The sequence below is a fragment of the Thermobia domestica genome, unplaced genomic scaffold, assembly GCF_964235325.1.
Source record: "Thermobia domestica unplaced genomic scaffold, izTheDome1.hap1.1 HAP1_SCAFFOLD_1884, whole genome shotgun sequence".
In the NCBI taxonomy this organism is placed as follows: Eukaryota; Metazoa; Arthropoda; class Insecta; order Zygentoma; family Lepismatidae; genus Thermobia; species Thermobia domestica.
Window position 1 is genome coordinate 3,619 of NW_027657591.1, and position 20,386 is coordinate 24,004.

A 20,386-nucleotide genomic window follows, 5' to 3' on the forward strand; every position below is an offset into this window, starting at 1 on the left:
AGTTTCTCGTAGCGACGGCCTCGCATATGTTCCTTCACAAAATCCAAAAGATGGTAGTCGGAGGATAACATGTCGGGGCTGTAGGGAGGATGTGGAAATGTTTTCACCCAAATCTCCAGATCTGCTCCATAGTGGTACGTGCAGTATGCGAACGCGCATTATCCTGTTGAAGGATGATCTTTCCAGGACGTTTATCACGCAAGGAGCGACAGAGCTTCAAAAGTGTCTGGATGTAGCGTGCTGAATTTATGGTTTGTCCAGGCTCAAGAAAGTCGACCAGAATGCAACCCTGTGTATCCCAGAAGACGCTTCCCATAACTTACCCTACCGACTGCACTGTCTTCGCTTTCTTCTTCGATGGCGAATTCAAGTAGTGCCATTCTATATTCTGTCGTTTTGTTTCAGGTTCATAATGATGGAACCAGATTTCATCTCCAGTCCCAATACTCTTCAAAAAGTCATTACCTTCATGTCTAAATCTGTGAAGAACAATTTGGGCAGTGTTTAGTCTCTGACGTTTGTGTTCCTTGGTTAATAAACGTGGGAGCCAGCAGCCATAAACCTTCCTATAACCTAAGCTGTGAATCATTTCTTGTACCGCACTGCGTCCAATACCAAGTTTTGCAGCGATTTCATTAACAGTAATACGCCTATCTCCCCTAATCATCTCATCAACCTTTACCTTGTTGCGTTCCGTGGAGCGCCCGCTGCGAGACTCATCTTCGATACTCGTGTTTCCATCCTTAAAATTTTGCATATATCTGGATATGCACGCTGCAGTCTGCGGTGAATTTCAGAAACAGATTTAGGCTCTCTTTAACAAGGAATTTAATTACAGCACGTTGTCGAACGCTGCCCGCCATTTTGGAAATCCTGTCTGTGGCCACGTGCTAGCAACAGACGTCAACGTCAACGTCTGGAAAAAAAGAAAGGTCTGTAGATTGAGATGATACACTTGGTTTCAACTAAAGATTACGGTTGTGAAAACATGTTGCTCACGATTTTCAGTATGCCCTTCGTATTATTAAGAAGGCCGAGTAAACTATGCTGTTCAAAGAAATTATCATCTCCAAATGCACACTATATTGCAAAAATGAGAGACAAAATCGCACATATGGCGAATCTACAGAGTATGGACAAAATATTGGTCCAGAATATATGAACACGAAAAATGGTGTCTGAACGCGATAAATGATGTAAATATAGAATGTGATGTCCTCGCACATAAAGCAAGCTCGACAACATGTTAACATACTCCGGCAAGTTACCGAGCAGCTGTTGTGGTATGCATCCCATTTTTGCACTAGTGCCTCTTGGAGCTCTGGAAGCGCCCATGTAGATGGCAGACGGACAGCAATTCGACGACAGAGTAGCCCAATGTGTGCTCAATCGGATTGAGGTCGGGCTATCTCGCAGACCACTGCATTCGCCTAATATATGTTGCTTACAGGTATTTTTCTCTGATGGCAGCTCGATGTGGCCCGGCGTTATTGTCCATCAGTATGAAAGTGAGACCCACAGTGCACCGAAAATGCGGACATACTCTTGCAGAACTATATCTCAGTACATCTGACGTATTACAGTTCCTCTTTCGAAGACATGAATGGGTGTACGTGCACCCGTGCAAATCAATCCGCACCCCAAAACAACACCATCTCCATACGAGTCTCCTTCAAGGATATTAGCAGTTTGGTACCTGGACTCTTTTTCCCTCCACACGATGCTACGACTCGAATCACTCTGAAGATTATATTAGGAATCGTCTGTAAAGCGAATCACTCTGAAGATTATATTAGGAATCGTCTGTAAAGAACACCTGGGTCCACTGTTCCATTGTCAATCCACTATATTTTCGACATCAGTCATTACGGACTTCCTTGTGGATTTGGTTAATGGGGTGCAAAATGCAGGCCTTCGGACGAATAAAACATTCCTTTTGAGTTGTCTGTACAACTGTGTTTCGAATATTCCACTGGCAGCAGCAAAGTCTCTTGTGCAAGGTCCCTTGGTCTTCGTTGGGTGAGATGATGTCCGACCCTCTATCCGGACGCTCTCTATCGTAGTGCTAGGTCACATTTCCTGTCTGTTGGAATCGTTGTCATATTCGCGAGATGACGTTCTGTTAACATGCACCTCCGACGACACAACTTGCTATGTTTCACCTGTCTCCAGTCGCCCTAATGTCCAGCCTCTCGTTACGTCATCAATATGTGTTCGTTTCGTCATTGCCCTCATACAGTCACCATAAAGACACTTGGAACAACTGCACACGTTCTCTTGACAGTGCCTACTGCTTATTAGATGTGCCCTCTTACGTCATTCGTCTGACTACAGCGCCACCATTCGTCAAATCTCGACCACTTTCATCATAAGTGGTTTGATAAATTATCCCGAAGTGATGTTACGCCTCATCTAGTACTTCATACGTTTGTATGCGTTTTTCTAAATTATCCTTAAGCTACTAGCATGAGTGTATATCGTATAACTGAAGCAAGTTAGTGCTGCACTTCATGAAAACTATTCTACTATTTTTCTGGGAAAAATTGACAAATTAGGTGTCAGTTCCACGACGAGTAGAAGTGTACTACTGATTATAAAGGTTATTCTATGCCTTATTAATCAGATTTTTATTTATTTTTTTTATTTTGATACAATCTGTAAATGGAAAATGTAATATTTTGATTTTCTGCAGTGACGTGAGTATGAAATCATATATATGTTACGTTTACTCTAAAAGGTATTAAATGTTGGAAAATGCTCATTTCACATGAAATGAAGTAATTCACGTCTCTGCCTTAGTCACGCCTGATCGAATGACTGCCAACTATAGTGCATATTTCAGAGTACTTCTCTTTCAATTTTAAGATCCTAGATCAGTATAAAATCCCGTGGAAAAGAACGTGCGTTACTTAATGATCCATCCTCATACAATTTTGGCTTGTTGAGTTCGGCGACCTATTGTTTTGCTTGGAATGATCATAAACTTCTAAGAAATCTTTCGGCCTTTCTCCTGTCGTATGCATTTACGTGACATTTTATTTCCGTTACCAGAACTAAATATTTCTTTGTGGCTATTGCATACTGACGTTGTGATGAAGGAATTATTGAATTGAATCATTTCGCGAACTTTTGAGCACTCCAAAGGAACAAGTAGCTTTCATACGAGTACTTAGTTTTCTTCGCGTAATTCAAGTAGTGGACAGAATATTATACTTTAAGTAATGCTTGGTGCCTGATATTTCTAAACGTGTGGGAGTTTTCATGTTAACTCTAGTCAACGATAACTTCTGGGGAAAAGCTTTGCAAAATCTACTGACAGACAGAAACGAGTAATTCTTTTGTGTCGGGAAGACAAATGCCTCGAGCATTATCATTTAATCAATAAAATGTTTCTGGAAATGAACAAAGCAATTTCCTCAAGTGATGGTTCATATCCCCTGGCGAGACATATTTCATACAAAGAGATGCGAGATGAATAAAGGGAGAGGCTTCACGAAATGGATAGGTGAAGCATCTTCAGACTACGCGTTCGTGAAAAAAAAAAAAAAAAAAGAGCGTAAAATAGAAAATACTTTTGTTAAGGGATGTCTTGGGGGTGAGATGTAATATTAGCTTTCTTTTCAGCGTATAGTAATAGTTTCTTCCTTTCCGTTTCACTCATCACTTTTTAAAAAATAAAATCAATTTCTAAGTTAATTTGAGTAATAGTGAAATCGTTACATAAACATTTTCCTTTCCTAAGCCCATTAAATATTTTTCAGTTTTTGTGAACCATTTAAAAACAGTTAATCTCAAAAATTTAGAAAATGAGCCAAGTAGTACAAAATGTTATTAAAGAAGCTAATAAATGTTTCTAAATATTTTCTTATATACCAGAAATTTAGTTGCGCATTTAGGACGTAATAATCGTTGGTCACCTGATTTTATATACTATAATTATACAACAGGTGTTGAAAACAAGTCAAGGGGATGGGTGGGTCATTCACCCCTTCTGAAATTTTGGTCAAGGACAAATGCACAAGGGGCGTTCTATAAGTTTTGCACAGATGATGATAATATTGTGCGTGATTTTGTTCCCCTCTTTCAGCGCGTAATTAATGGGACGTTTAAAACGAAAACAGCTTTTTGGTTACTTTGTATATAGGCACTTTGCATAATAATTGTTCAGAAACGACGAAGAGTAAAGCAGATCTAACCCATCAAAGGATCGTACAAAAAGCATTGCATTTCCTCGTCTATCCTATTTGGGTGATTTTTGGATATGTTGCTGGTTCAGGGGGGCCAGCTCCCTATGACCAATCCTGTGAGCTCCAAAGGTCACCGAAAGTCACACCGTTACGTGGACTATCCTCATTTGCCGTAGCCCAGTATAACATACAATTATTTTTTGTATGCCAAGTTTTAACCAGTTCTACCAACACCCGTTGTGTGACCTTTGGTGACTTCTGGAGGACGCAGGGTTGGCCATAGGGAGTTGGTCCCATATAAACGGTTGACCAGGGGGTCGAAGCTACAACATAATCAAAAATCACCCAAATCCAACAGGCGAGGAAATGCAATGCTATTTGTACTGTGTAACATTTGGTGATCTCTGGAGGTCACAAGGTTGGTCATAGGGAGTTAAGGTCGGTCCGGTATAAACAATTGACCGGGGGTCCTCAGCTACAACATATCCAAAAATCACCTAAATCGGACAGACGAGGAAATGCAATGCTTTTTGTACGGTGTCCTTTGAACAGTGGTTTATGTTGGAACTTGGACAAACATTTAAGTCGGGGAATGAGACGACGACAACAACAACTACTACTACTACTACTAATACTAATACTAATACTACTATACTACTACTACTACTACTACTACTAATAATAATAATAATAATAATAAATTTAATTCTATTTAATTATTATATTTGACTTGAATATATCAAGAGTTGGATTATGTTCATTTCCCAAAGTTATCCTTAAATGAGATTGTGATGCACATATCCAGGCAAGGTCCTGTTCCAATTTCATCCCTTGTTCCGGCTGCAAATTTGGTGTTTGGAATGTGTATTTAGGCCGCTGGTTGTGAATGAGGATTTTCAGCAGAAAGGTACAAATGTAAGGTTTCGCTATACAGAAGAATACTTACTGTGGAAAATATCTATCAAAACTTTTCAACATAGTAAATAGTTACGAAGTGAAGCGAGGGTCATACTGGAGAGAGCGATAAAAGATATAAAATCTTCAAGATACAGAGTGCTCAAATTATATATGCTACAGACAGGGCTCATAGCGAGTCATTTTTTTTAAACTAAAAATTACTTCTTTTTCTCAAGTTGGTCACTAAAATTTACTTTTTTTTTTTTAATTTGTCACTAAAAGTTACTTTTTGGGAGGTGAAGTGACTTTTTCGTGTAATTTATGTCTTGCATTGCCAGTTTAAAAAAAAAAATGTAAAAAATAAATGGAAAAAGGCATAAACTTGTTACTCATTACTCTTCTGAAAGCTTCAGTACTTGCCGCCACATATGAAACATTCAGCTTTATTCTCATTTCAGCTTTTGTTCTTTCTAAAGCACAGTCGATGGTTGGTGGATGCTTAAGCTCTCAAGGTGGGATTGAGAACCCTTCTGTGTCTATTCTTTCTTCTATCATAATAGTCATTTAGTTTTCTCTCGTAATAGTTAACGCTCCGCTCAACGTTGTGTGTGTGTGGTTCATCATGTTCGTCTTGTGTTATGCTTCTTGTTTGTTTTTCTTAAGAGTAGATAATGAATTTGAATATTTCATGGCTTTGAGAACTCTCAATGCTAAGTTAAATATAATGTCCAGGATGAAGAAATTCGGAAATAGGCCAGAACTGGTTCCACTTACTCAGAAGCTTCTTACATCTGTTAAGTCTGCTTACCGTAACTACAAAGCATACTTAGAAAACCTAAGAAAGGAGGAAGCTCAAAAACAAGAAGTAAAGAAGAAAAGATGAAACAAAACAACAAACAAAGAGAGGTGATGGGGAAATTGACAAAGAAAAAAAGGGGCATGATGGGATTGTGGTCACTTTTTCGTGTGTCACTTTTTGATAACTTTTTCGTGTGCTTTTGATCACTTTTCAACTATTTAAAAGAGACCGACCACTATGAACCCTGTACAGACTAAAGCATTTGATAATAAGAGAAAAGGAAGATGTTCTTTCCAGGAGTTACTTTCTGAAAAAATGAATCAAATCCATACTAGGAACCAACTTTCCGAAAAGACCAAAACGAAAGAATTCTCTCTCCAATCCAGGTATCTTTTTGAAAAGAAATCGGAATTAAGGAACTATGAACAAGATATTACATCAAGATTGCTTGCTTCCTCTTCCTTCCCTTGCGACTCTAGTAATCCATAATGACAAAGCTACTATAAGAGTACTCTGGGTATTACAAATGACATTTTTTAGTTTAACGTGTCATTGTATGGCATGTAGACTCAGAAAGATAGATGATGAGTACATGCAAACGATGATGGAAGAACTAGTGACTTATGAAATAGAAGAAAGCGGGTAAACCTCGAGAAAATTCACAAGGATGTTATAGTATTCCACAAAACTCCTCTATGACCTGAGATCGATCCAAGACCTATGCACCATGGGTGAGCCCTCTGCTACTTACGGGGTCATAAAATATTGTTTACGCAGTTTTCAGACGTAATTTTCAATTTTCAAGGAAATGAGATCTGAGTTGAAAAGCACCCAAGAAAAAGATGATGAAGGAGAAAAAGAAATGAAATAGTTTTTTATTACTACTTTAAACTCGGATGGAGCGGAGCCCCCACTCCCATACTCAATCTGAACATTATTGCCTTCCAGGTACAATTCAGAAATCAGACATAGAAGCGAAAGCCACGAGTTGCGTAAATGATTTGGATAGGAATCGTTTCTACTTATGTCTGCGAGAAAGGTAAAAAGTGAAATAAAGGGTTGTAGTAGTAAAAATGAATAATAAAATGTATTCTGCAAGCAACGAAGTAAGAGTTTAATAGGAAATATTTCATTAAATCACAACAATTTGTTTCCATTAAAACAATGTACATTTTTACTTATCCTTTTTTTTTTTTTTTTTTTTTAATGAAGAGAGAGAAGTATAAATGAAATACACGTCGTAATATGGCCCGCGTGTTCTTTGGAAGCGAAGCATTGTTCTCTTTAACTATTATTTTATTCAGGTAAGTACAATTAGGGAGTGAATACAGTTGTTTTACCCTAGTTTTTCTTTGTAGTCGAATGGTTAAAATTGTGTTGCCCTCTTGTTTTTGTTGCGCTTATTCTCGGATTCGATTTTTTGGTCTTAACCCAGCATCGTGGGGCATAATTGGGAGATACTTGAATTAAATTATTTTAAATTTCAACCTAGAAAGGCAGAAATAATGACGGTAGGAATGATGTGCTGATTACATAATATAATCTTAATTAGAAATATCTGCTTGGCCATTGCTGTTAGGCAGCTGTTAAACTAGGGAATTACGTTAATCATGGTTAATTACCAAGTTTAATTTGGTGATATTATTAAGCATTAAAGACTTCCGTAGTGCTGTTATACAAAATGATCCATACAAAGCTTTATCGTTTTAGCGTGTGTTAATTTCTAAATTAATGACAATAAACGTGTATAGTAAGTTCGGAATTATACAGTATATGTGAGAGAATCATTTTGTGGCAACAAATATTTCCCACACAACTGAATCTTCTACATCATATTCTGTAATGTGCTGAAGTCTGTGAGGAGTAATATTGTGTTTCATTCTGATGGTTCTGTGCAGTTCCTCAGTATTCGTGGACGATTTCTAATAGCCATATCTTTTAAGTAACTCTGTCAGAAAGAAAAAAAATCGGAAGAGGTATGTAAACGATGATCCGAGAGGCCGTAAGTTTATATATATACAGAGGGTTGATTAATTCGTGTGTCAATTTCATTTGTTTACTGTGCAAAAGTGGTTGGAGGTAAAGCCGTACAATTTGGTGTAACTTTAGACGAAGGACATAAGTTTTGTTTCGTCATAGAAGCATGTCACTTGTACTAAAGATTAAAGAGATATAGGGTCAAAGGTCAAATTTCGATTTTTTCCTTATGGGACTGCAATGGTAAATTCCGAAAGAGCAAGAAAAAAATGTAAATCGAAGTGATAACAAAGAAATAGCTGCATGGTATGATTATACGTCGTAAACCGATAAAATATGCGTCAATCAAGTGCCAAGGTCAAAGGTCACGGTCAGATCAAGGTCACAGGCCACCTTCAAAACCCATTTGAATACACTAAAAAAAAGCAATGTCCTATCAAAACATGTTAAACATCAAAATGAAGCAGCGGAACAGGCAAGAAACATTCAATAGTAGTATGAGGTCAAAGGTCACAGGCAAATACAACGCCAAAGGTCAACCACAAACATCAAATAGTCGCTGGGAAAGCAGCAGTTGTTGTAACAAAAGGACATGTTGAAGGAGGAAAGAAAACAGTTGAACAATCAAGGAACAATCCATACTACGCTGAAGTCAAAGGTAACGGGCAAATACAAGGTCAAAGGTCAACCACAAAAATAAAATAGTTGCTGGGAAAACAGCAGTTGTTATAATAAAAGGGCATGTTGAAGGCCGAAAAAAACAGTTGAACAATCAAGTCCCTCCTCCAATCAAGCACCTCCGTTTGACGTAGAATAAAGTTGCAAGCGTGATGAACGAGCGAGCTATGGCACCACGGGGGACCTTGACAATAGTAGGCGTGGCTGCCTCAGCCGCTGATAGAGCACACAATTTGTGCATAGTCTTAGAGACGCCACTCGTGTTAATATTAAGCAGTCAAGTGCAGTTGAAGTCGAACAAGAACAAAACACGAGAGAGATATTTTGTGTCTACACTCCAAGTGTATCGATTTATTAGTTAGTTTGCCCGCAACTCTGACAAGGTACGTATTCTCAATGAATTCTTTATCGGCAGAACAACGAGCAGATTTAGTGGAGTGGTACATTCAGTGTGGTAAATCTGCTTCAGCTACACGACGAAGAGCTCACGCTGAGTGGAACGTTGTCATAAGAAACACCCAGATATATCGTCTCTATAAACAGTTTCGCAGTAACTGTTTCCATACAAAACACCTAATGACGAGGGAAAGGGCTGGTAGACCCGCAACAGTAACGACTCCAAGGAAGAAAAGGGAAGTAGCTGTATCTATTCTTCAATCCCCTCAAAAGTCTCTGACCCGTCGTAGTCTTGCAGTTGGTCTTAATAAGTCAACCTTAAGTAAACTGTTAAAAAGAATGGAATTAAAACCGTACAAAATCAGGGAAGTCCAGGAGCTGCGAGAACAAGACTACGGTGAGCGTGTGTTCTTTTGTAATTGGTTCATTGATAAGTTGAACGAAAACCCCATGTTCTTATTCCAATTACTTCTGACAGATGAAGCAAAATTTTTTGTTAATGGTTCCGTTTCGTCTTCTCATGCTCGATATTGGGCTCATTCTCAACCACGTGTTCGCAGTGAACGTTCCATTGATCAAACTGGTGTAATGGTGTGGATGGGTATCACAGCAACGCAAATCATTGGTCCCTTCTTCTTCGATGCAAATGTGACACAAGAATCATATCAGCGTATGTTACGTGAGTTTCTTTTCCCGGAGTTGGATCATCTGAACATGAATGAGAATGATGAAATTTGGTATCAGCAAGATGGTACTCCTGCGCATTGTACGAATGCAACTATGGCTGTTCTGAGGAAACGGTTTTGACAACGTGTGATCTCTATAGGAAATGAAGTGCAATGGCCACCAAGAAGTCCCGACTTGCCGCCGTGTGACTTTTTTCTTTGTTGGTTTCTGAAACAATTGGTGTATAGAAAATAACTCACATCTGTGGAGCAACTAAGGCAAGAAATCGAACGTAGTGTTGAGTACATCACTCTTACCATGCTTGAAAAAGTATTCACTAAGCAGTTGATTCACAGAATCAATCTGTGCTTAGCCCACGGTGGCGGACATGTAGAATAAGTGAAATACTGTTTAGCCAAGTGACACTAAATCCTCAAGAAGGACTATTGACGCTCATGTTAGGTAAACCTAGTGCATTTCTGAGAGCACAAACAACGCAGTGTTAAGCACATCCATATTGTGTTCACGTTTCGTTTAGAAATAAATTTGATTTTGTGGTTGACCTTTGACCTTGTATTTGCCCGTTACCTTTGACTTCAGCGTAGTATGGATTGTTCCTTGATTGTTCAACTGTTTTCTTTCCTCCTTCAACATGTCCTTTTGTTACAACAACTGCTGCTTTCCCAGCGACTATTTGATTTTTGTGGTTGACCTTTGGCGTTGTATTTGCCTGTGACCTTTGACCTCATACTACTATTGAATGTTTCTTGCCTGTTCCGCTGCTTCATTTTGATGTTTAACATGTTTTGATAGGTCATTGCTTTTTTTTAGTGTATTCAAATGGGTTTTGAAGGTGGCCTGTGACCTTGATCTGACCGTGACCTTTGACCTTGGCACTTGATTGACGCATATTTTATCGGTTTACGACGTATAATCATACCATGCAGCTATTTCTTTGTTATCACTTCGATTTACATTTTTTTCTTGCTCTTTCGGAATTTACCATTGCAGTCCCATAAGGAAAAAATCGAAATTTGACCTTTGACCCTATATCTCTTTAATCTTTAGTACAAGTGACATGCTTCTATGACGAAACAAAACTTATGTCCTTCGTCTAAAGTTACACCAAATTGTACGGCTTTACCTCCAACCACTTTTGCACAGTAAACAAATGAAATTGACACACGAATTAATCAACCCTCTGTATATATATATATATATATATATATATATATATATATAATTATGTAACTGTCGGATAACCTGGTTATGAGTTACAGGGAAGCGGTGATTTATGGTCGCATATTCAGTAATTTGTGAAACAATTCTACGAGATCGAGTTAACGTAGGATTACTTTCAACATGACGACGTAACATGTCACACATCCAACGCCTCCATTCAGTTTATAATCAGTTTCTTTGATGAGGGCATAATTTCAAGAACCTATGACTTTTCAGATCAGCTGGCATAACCTCCCCTAATTGTTTTTCATTGGCCTGCCTGAAGGATAGGGGCATAAGAATTGACCGAGAACACTATATGAACTGTACGAAACCATCGGGAATGAAGTTAATTGCTGTTCGCACACTTCAGCATGCATCATGTTTAATCTTTCATAGTAGTTTCTAGTCCAACTGTGGTATAACAGCTAGGTTAAACAGTCTTTAGCAATGATACGGTACCTTCACATATCTTAGTAACCAACTTTTTAGAACATAAGCAAAAATAATTCATTTAGCACCAGTTGTTTAACCCACCGTAACTTAATTATTGTACAGGCACTCTCCTAACACTAATTTAAATCACTGGTGTTTCTTAGGAAGTCCATGTTAACTTTTTTGGTCTAAGGATCCAGCAAGCTGAACGTAGCAATGTGTATTCTCTTTCTTTTATTAATTTTTTATCTAACATATTGTTTTCAATTTTCTATTGCCTAAAGTTTATTCAAGGAACGTTCAGTACCTCATGTAAACAAATGCACGTGGTGATTGTTTGATTTTATTGGTTAGAGAGCCTTAGAACACCCATGCGGCAGAAGAAAATAGTCCTTGCGTATAAGGCTCATTACCAGGATTCCTTAGAAATAGACAACAGAAACAACACTTTATATAAGAACTAAATTGAATTAATGCAATAAAAGAGAATACGCATGCATTGAAAGTGGTTTTGATCTAACTTTAGCGCAAATCACAGTTAACAATATGGCCACATGCGGGGAATAAGTAAAACATCGACAGGGTACAAGCACGTGTTTCTCGAAAGAAGTGCTGACCGATAGCCAATCATCCGATGACTGGCGGAGTAACACAATTATGCAATGTTTACATCAGGATCAGAAGGTTCGTTGAATGAGCTTTAGGAGGATATGACTCATTGTAGTGTGACCCCTGGACGACTTAATATTTGTGCAACGCCATAACTTAAATTTTTTCTGAGAGGTCAAGCATTAATATTTAGGCTCCCTAGAGAAAGTTGTTTAAGGCCCTCCCGCAAAATTCGAAAATAGAGTTCCTCTTTCCATCTTTCTCTTACTCTTGGTGGGCACCCGAAGCCTGTGGGCCCTCCTGCACTCCCCTGGGGCCGTTCCATACATGACATATTAATTAAGGGGACAATATCGACAAATCTCAGTCATACGAATAAATATTATTTCTAGGACCCCTAATAGTAAACATTTTTTACTGAAATGAGCCCGCGACTCATTTTTGTTTTATTTGCCTTTTGTGTGCTATTTTGTTCTTATAATGTTGGGAACCTGTTTGATGCTTCATTTATAATTTCATGTTCGTATCGTATATGGAGTAAAAAAATGTCTTACAGTGGGCCCCCTTGAAGGGCGGGGAGCTTCCCTGCGGGCAGTTGCTTCCTGCCCCCCCCCCTCACATGTTACGGCCTGCATTTGTGGTTCTTCATGTTGAGATAGCGTTCTTGCCCATTCATGATGAAATTCCGTGTTCAGTTTTTGGAACCTGTTACTTAGACTTAGTTTTATGTGCTTTCACTTGTTCAGTAACAGCACATAAATAAATTCCATCATAAAATCCAAAATGAGTGGAGTTTAGTTTGAGTTTAACGTCCCGTTCAGCAGCGAGGCTATATGAGACGTGGACCTACTGATTAACGTGGAATCCGAACCACTTGATCTCCCGTCGGGAATCGAACCCGGATCCTCCACGAAGGAGCTCAAAACCCAAAATGAATACCAGATTTGCTTTCTACATAAATATATACGGTAACTAAAGAGAAGGAGGTAAACATATTCATATCTTTTTTCAAATACAACTTTGAGTTAATAAAATACGATATCTGATAAACATATGCTACTTTCAAACACTGAGAACAGTATTTAGTTCTGTTTCAATAGTGAAATCTCCGTCTTTTTCACGTTTTATGTGTTTTGCAGCATCCGTGCAAAAACTTTTGTAGTTTATGAAAACAAAGATGAAGTTAATGTAATTTGAACAAGTTGTCAACCTAAGACGAATATGTCTATTGTCAGTGAATATTCTCCAACCTATCATGTGGTTGAAATATTTAATTGATAAAACCTTTTAGATAGCGTAAAGATCCACACTCTTTGGGCTTATTTTCTTCATCGCATCACTGGTAGAAATTCCCCATACTATTGATGTTTATTAAGGCTTCGGGCACTCTGTTAATAATTTGTCCCAATTTCGGACGGTCTCAGTTCAAATTCTAATAAGAAAGTAAGTTACAAAGAGAGGATTCTCCATCATCAGATGAGACAGATGACTAATTTGATAAAATGGCTACCAGATGGGTTTGTGTGGTGACCTAAAACTCAAAAATCAGTGCTTAACATCAACGAAAGTGCGATGTGCCTCTATGTTCCCCGTTGACATATCGATACTTGTATTACAGACTGGGTAACTGAGCATTTCTGGTTGTTTTGTGGAAATGTGAGCAACGTTTCGTGGTCAGTACAGTCGTTTGACTGTTAATAGACAGCCATAACTCATGATCTGTAGGAAATGGCATGTGCCAGAATTTAACCACCAACCTTCTGAAACACTATCTATTTTCTTCATATGAGCACGAGATTGCACTTTGAGACGACATTTATTTTCTTTCCATGATTGGCCAACATCAGTTGAATGATCCTGGCCATAGCAGTAGTAATCTTTGTCCGCAATGTGTCAATATCTTGCTCGGAAGATGCGTATGGTCATCCTTGACATAACTTCACAGAAAATGTCAAAGATTCACGTCGGATAAGTATGGAGACTAAGCTAGATTGTTTTATTAGTGCACAGAAAAAATATAAAGATATGCAATGGACATCCAATCCACAATGAAGTGATGGTCCTTGTGGAAAACATATTCCTGATTAATACTTTTCCATTTGATATGCAACAAACAACTTATATATGTTTTGACAATTTGCGTCTCATGGTATATAATAAATTATCATTAATATAAATTGTTACCCTTCCATGTAGGTTGAACATGAAATAGAGAAACTTCGTGAATGTTGTATGTCTATACTATCTATTCACTGTTAGTAAAACTTACTAGATTACAGTTGTTTGCTGTTAGGACAAGATGTATAAACACACTATATACAGTGAGATTTTTGATGGGTTGTGTTCTGACATACATGATTGTACATGACATTGAATATTTCAGTAGTAACCAGTCCAACTCAATGTAGTAACAGTTTTTCAGATTACACTCGAAGAATTTTGTATACGATACTAAAATGAAAATAGTAAACGAAAGCAAAATATAAAAATCTTCGTTAAGAAAAATGTGTGTTCTATTAATATAGGTATGCAAGTAAACATTTAACTAAGAAATGATTGAACTTATTTATTTACAGGTAGCTGAAAAGTTTTTATATCATTGGAAGACTTTTCCTATTGTACTTCCGCCTCCAATAACTGTCCAGCATCATGATACAGGGGACAACACTTCATCTTTGGCTCGTCGCAAGCCAATTAATATGCGAGATTTGTTCCTGGCACCCTCCTTCGATGAACTTGATGCGGTTGCAGTGGACTCAAAGGGTGAACCTAGAAGACTCAATGAGAAACAGTTGCAGTGCATCCATGAAAGAGGGTAAGTTTATTTTAGAATTCAGAACAAAATATTTTTTTCTCTGTTTTGTAGTTGTTTTTATTACATAGCTACTTTTATATTTATTTTGTGTACTGGCTGCTCGAATATTTTTAGTTTAGTAATAGTACCTCAGCAAATAGCAGTTGTATGAAAATATCTTATTATTGTTAATGATACTAATGAGCTATTAATAAATATTATTGTTAACGGTACTGCCACTGCATATGAGCACATTCGGATTTTGTATTAAGGGTCATAAGCATATCTTTTGCACATATCAAGGAACAAACATAAAATTTTGTAGTTTTGAAGTACAAAATTCTGTTCAAGCAAGTGAGTTTTGTTTCACAGTGTGAAACTACGGTAGACTTCCAAAGTACGGAAATTCAATATTCAAACTACATCTTACATAACTAAAACAATAGTACATCGTATCTACTAGTTGTAATAGATTAATAGGATCGAGATAGAGCGTGTTCCGCGGACTCTGAATTCACATCAAAAATCATTCATTCAGACGTTATTTGCTATACCTTACTGATTTCGTTCTATGGCGACCAAGAGTAAAACCGGGAATTATTAATTTTAACCAATTCTGGATTGAATAGATGGAAGCTCTCTTGGGAAGCTGATCGATTACAAAAAACTTCATTTCTTAGCGTTTTTGCTCTACGTAAATCAGTATTGAATCTGGAATTAGTAGTAACTTTCAACCACTTTCGGTTTTAGTAGAGAGTTACAGGTTGTGATGATCTTTATTCTTGAGACCTTGCAGAAAACCGCTTTTCGCTATCTGTTATCGTTTTTGTTCTATGGGGATAAATGGTAAAACAGGAAATGGTTAATTTCAACCACTTCCAGTTTGAATAGTAGATTAATGGAGTAGGCGAAACCTGTCTTTGGTAAGTTGAATTGTTATTGGGAAAAAAAGAGAAAGCGATAGCTCTTACCGTTTATGCTCTATGAAAATCAGTATTGAAATCGGATGTCGAAATAAATTTCCAACCATTTCTGGTTTTGGTAGTGTTGCGGGTTGTGATAGTATCTTCTCTTAAGATCCTGAATCGTTTGGAGAAAACGCTTGTCGCTATCTAATACCATTTTGTTCTTTGGCTATAAATACTGGTATTAAAACCGGAAATGGTTAAAATTAAATGGTTTCAGTTTGGGTAAAGCTAATGGAGAAGGTGAAATCTATTCTTAGGACGCTGAATCGATTGCAAAAAACCGAATTTCGATATATCTTACCGGTTTTGTTTCTTGGAAATCAGTATTGAAACCGGAAGTAGTAGTGAATTTCAGCCACTTCCTTGGTACAACATGCTAGAGTGTTGCGGGTTGTGACGATATGCTTTCTTGAGACAGTAAATCGATTAAAGGAAACGGTTTGCCTCTGTCTATTATCGTTTTTGTTTTGTGGCAATAAGTGTTGAAGCCGGAAATGGCTAATTTGAAGCATTTCCAATTTAAATAGAGGGTTAATGCAGAAGATGAGGCCTATTCTTGGGACGCTAAATCGACTGAAAGAAACCGCATCTCGATATTTCGTACCGTTTTTACTGTGTGGAAATCAATATTGAAACCGGAAGCAATATTTGAACTACTTGTAGTTTTGGTAATGTGTTGAGGATGATCATGGCCTCTTGCCTTAAGACGCTGAATCGTTTGAAAAAGAAAGTTATCGCCATCGTTTACTTAATTCGTTCTGTGACGATAAACGTTGAAACCTTAAGTGATTTTATTTGAACCACCTTCAGTTTGGATAGAGTTATGGGAGGAGATGGAACTAATTCTTCGGAGCTGAATCGATTGCAAAAAGCTGCTTCTAAATATCGTGTACCGTTTTTGCTCTGATACGTGTCGGTAGACGGACGGACGGACAAAGCCGTTGTATAAAACTTCCGACACTTAAGCATAGTTTGGAAGTCTAAACAAGTGAGTTTCGGTTCACAGTATGAAACTATAGTAAACTTCCTAACTATGGGAATTCAATACTCAAACTTGAAGTAGTATCTATATCAAAAAGTCATTACTCGCTATGCCTGATTATTTTTGTTGTATGACGATAAAGCTTGAAACCGGAAATCTTTAATTTGATCTAATTTCGGATTAAATAGATGGTTAAGGAATCAGATAGAACCTACCCTTGGGAAGCTGAATTGATCGCAATAGAAACTGCATCTCGATATGTCTGAGCATTTTTGCTTTGTGGAAGTCAATACTGACACCGGAAGTAGTAATAAATTTTAACCACTTCCGGTTTCGATAGAGGGTTGCAAACAGAAATCACGTGAGCTTAGAATTTGGCTAAGTAAAAGCTCAGCAGTATTAAACAATTCTTGAACACCCATTGGTAAATTCTAATGCAAATGGTGACGGGAAAGACGGATATATATATATATATATATATATATATATATATATATATATATATATATATATATATATATATATATATGCATATTCGTTTAAGTTGGAGGTCTAATACATTAAATTCTAATTGCAGTTAATCGAAAACATGTTTTTCAAAACTTTGGCTTCTGATGAGGACAATTTCCGGTATAAAAATATTCGATTCTTCATTCAGAAAATGCTTAATGTGAGTATTTGCCTAAATTGGATGCGTAAAATTCTATATATAAACAAATAATCAAAAATGTTTAAATATACATTGCAGCGTTTTCGACAGTTTCGATTCTAAAAGAGAAAAGAGGAACAATTTTTACAGTATTCAAATTTCCGGTGTTATTTTCATGTAAAACTTAATCTTCCCTTGTGAAGAATGAGCACGTCTGTTCTATTATATGCATTCGTCATTTGCTTTAGTAAACATGTTTAAATAAACACCTAACAGTCGAATTCCGTTTGGGAGGCCGGGCCCCCATTTACCCTCCACCCCACCCCCATGGATACACCCCTGGTCATACTTCATATTTTTTTGTCTTGTAAAGTTCTTCGAAAATATTATCTTCTTAAAAAGTTCGCACCACCCAACCGTGATTCACGTGCCACTAGTAGTCTGCGTACCACAGGTTAAGATAACATCATGTAAGCAAAAGATGACGCAGGGGCGGCTTTAGGATTTTAATTTTGGGTAGGCTCAATCCCTCGCTTATAGATGCATATACACATTTGATTGATTAATGACAATAAGAAATTACTTTTACTGAAGTGGTCGATGGTATTTATTAAATAATTATCTACCATTAATATAAATAGTGGAAAATACATTTACTCTTTATTGTATCTTTTAGCATGCATGCATATATAGATATATATAACTTTTGGGTAGGTCCGTGCCTACCCGTCCTACCCGCTAAAGCCGCCACTGAGATGACGAATTATAATAGCAAATGTATTATCATAATATTTGTTGAATTGAATTATTAAAACGAATACCAAGTAGGAAAATATCCTGTTGAAACCTACGAAAAACTACATTTTCTGCGGTAAATTCACATGATCTAGGACTGACAGGCAGGCTTTTCTTGGAGAGGGCCAAAAATAATAAGAAAAGAATTGTAGGCAGGTCAGTGTAAAAACATCAATGATACATTTTACAAAATTCTTGTAATACTAAGGTCTGTTAATTGTTGAAATTTCTCGTAACCTGGTGATTCTTAGAAGTGAAGTTCCATGCTTATCTGTTAGTTTATTTCTAATAGAACCCTTCGAAAGTAACCCTTTCCATTTGTCAGACGAAATCATGTCGCAAACTGGATAGAACCTTTCAGAGTTCGGATCTGGCCTGCGGGCCGTAGTTTGTCCATCACTGATCTAGAGTCATATCTAGACTTGTGTCTCGGATGATAAGACAGTCTTACAATGCTACAATTTGACAGTTTATTAAGGTAATGTATCTGAGGAAGGCTATGTTACATAGCCGAAACTGTAATACAAATATATAATTTTAAAATATATATACGCTTTGGTCAGTTTGAGTTTTATTAGTAAGATAAGACTAATATTGATGGACACACATTTCACTGTATAGCTGAATTCAATAATAAATCAGTAATCTGTAAATCATATTCATGTTTAATTAATTCAGTTATATTTTATTAATTTGTTTTTCCCCATTCTACTGAATTTGTGAATTAGTTTTAAACGAGATTTAGTTGCAGTTGTCAAATTTATAAAGAAGAAAAATTGTCAGATGCACTGTGTTTTCGTTGGCACTTTTACACATTGTTCGATGATTCTATCATTGTTCTCAAAAACAACACCGGAAGATGTGTTATTGGTCTTTGTCAGATGCGAGATTCCTTATAAAGACCTCGTTGTTTCTGGGAAACAATTCACGTTTTTCTTCCTGCTATCCCAGATATTCAGGAAAAGAATTGACTTTCTTTCAGTGTGAGGAGGAGAAACATGTGTAGTGATGTTTGACAGGTATACACTTAACTGATTTATGTCCATGCACTCGCATTTTCACACTGATGTTTAGATGACATTTGATCGAATAAGAGTTATAAGTAAAGTTTCCTTTTATGGCGGCGTGTGTATGTGTGTCACTCGAAAATTGCTCATGCAAACACAATAAGAAAACAATTGAAAATATGTAGTAGCGTTGAATGTTAAATACGTGATTGTAATTGAGATTGTTATGCCTTCAGGTTCGATCAGTGCGGTTGAGGTAGTGCTGATAGAAAGCAATTTAGTGTTAACAATGCAAATTTGAATATGAATATTACGTATTCAGTCTTTTCTCATCTTGCACTCCTATCCCGTCTTTCCTGCCGATGCGTTTTGTTTGGCATCTTACGCCAAAAGCTACTTCTATATTTTAAAAAAGTTTTTCCTGTTTTTAACTGTCAACAGAATTGAAGAGACTTGTTTTTCCGGTGCCTGGTTTCGTCATTTGCATCCAATCTATTGTCTGTTTTGATTGTGATACAAGAGTGAATAATTCTATAAGACGTAAAAATAATACAAAATGACCGATATTAGTGTCAAATAGTTTTCGCGTTTTCTGAGATCAATGGTAAAACTCCAATCTCATTAACCTCCAAATTCACCCCATTCAGCTGCGGGCCTGAGATTACAGGAGGGATACCGAGACATGTAAAGTAATCCAAAATGGCCAATATTAGTGTCAAATGTATAATTTTTGCTGTCGCTGACATCAATGGTGTCACTTCCATTAGCGATAACTTTCAAATTCAGCTACTAGTGCATGCGGGCCGGGGTTCACCTGCTGCGGAGGGGGTACCGAGATATGTAAAAATAATACAAAATGACCGATATTAGTGTCAGATACATAGTTTTCGCGGTTGCTGAGATAGTGATACTCCCACAGGCCTTGACTTCCAAATACTGGTCCCATGCGAAAAATGGGTATTTCATCTAGTTATATATAATAATCATATATATTAAAAATGCTGAATTTTTTTAACGTGCTGTGTGAAATATGGAAGGGGAAATTCTTCTAGATACTCTGCAATACCACTAGATAAACAAGCAATGTTGCCAACGCAACATAAAGTTGTAATTTCTCAAATTGCACTACGTTTGATATTACATATTTCTGTTCAGTTAATTTAGTTTAGTGCGTGAGTTTGCTCGGGGTTCTCCCGTTTCCTCCCACTTTCTTCATTCCACCATTTCATTCATCTCTCATCATCACAGTCTCCTTTAGCCTAACCGGCATAACCGTGGGAAGTAAAACTCAAAAATTTCATTTCATTTTTTAATTGAGTTGAACGC

General features: G+C 37.2%; 1 protein-coding gene across 1 annotated transcript; it reads right to left on the minus strand.

Moving 5' to 3' along the window:
• Positions 1-323: 323 nt before the first annotated feature.
• On the minus strand, positions 324-757 carry LOC145678117 (histone-lysine N-methyltransferase SETMAR-like; the record flags this gene model as incomplete). The annotated part of the gene is made up of 1 exon (XM_081748232.1): positions 324-757. A coding segment is annotated over exon 1 (434 nt), but the record flags the coding sequence as incomplete, so codon positions are not given.
• Positions 758-20,386: the final 19,629 nt, after the last annotated feature.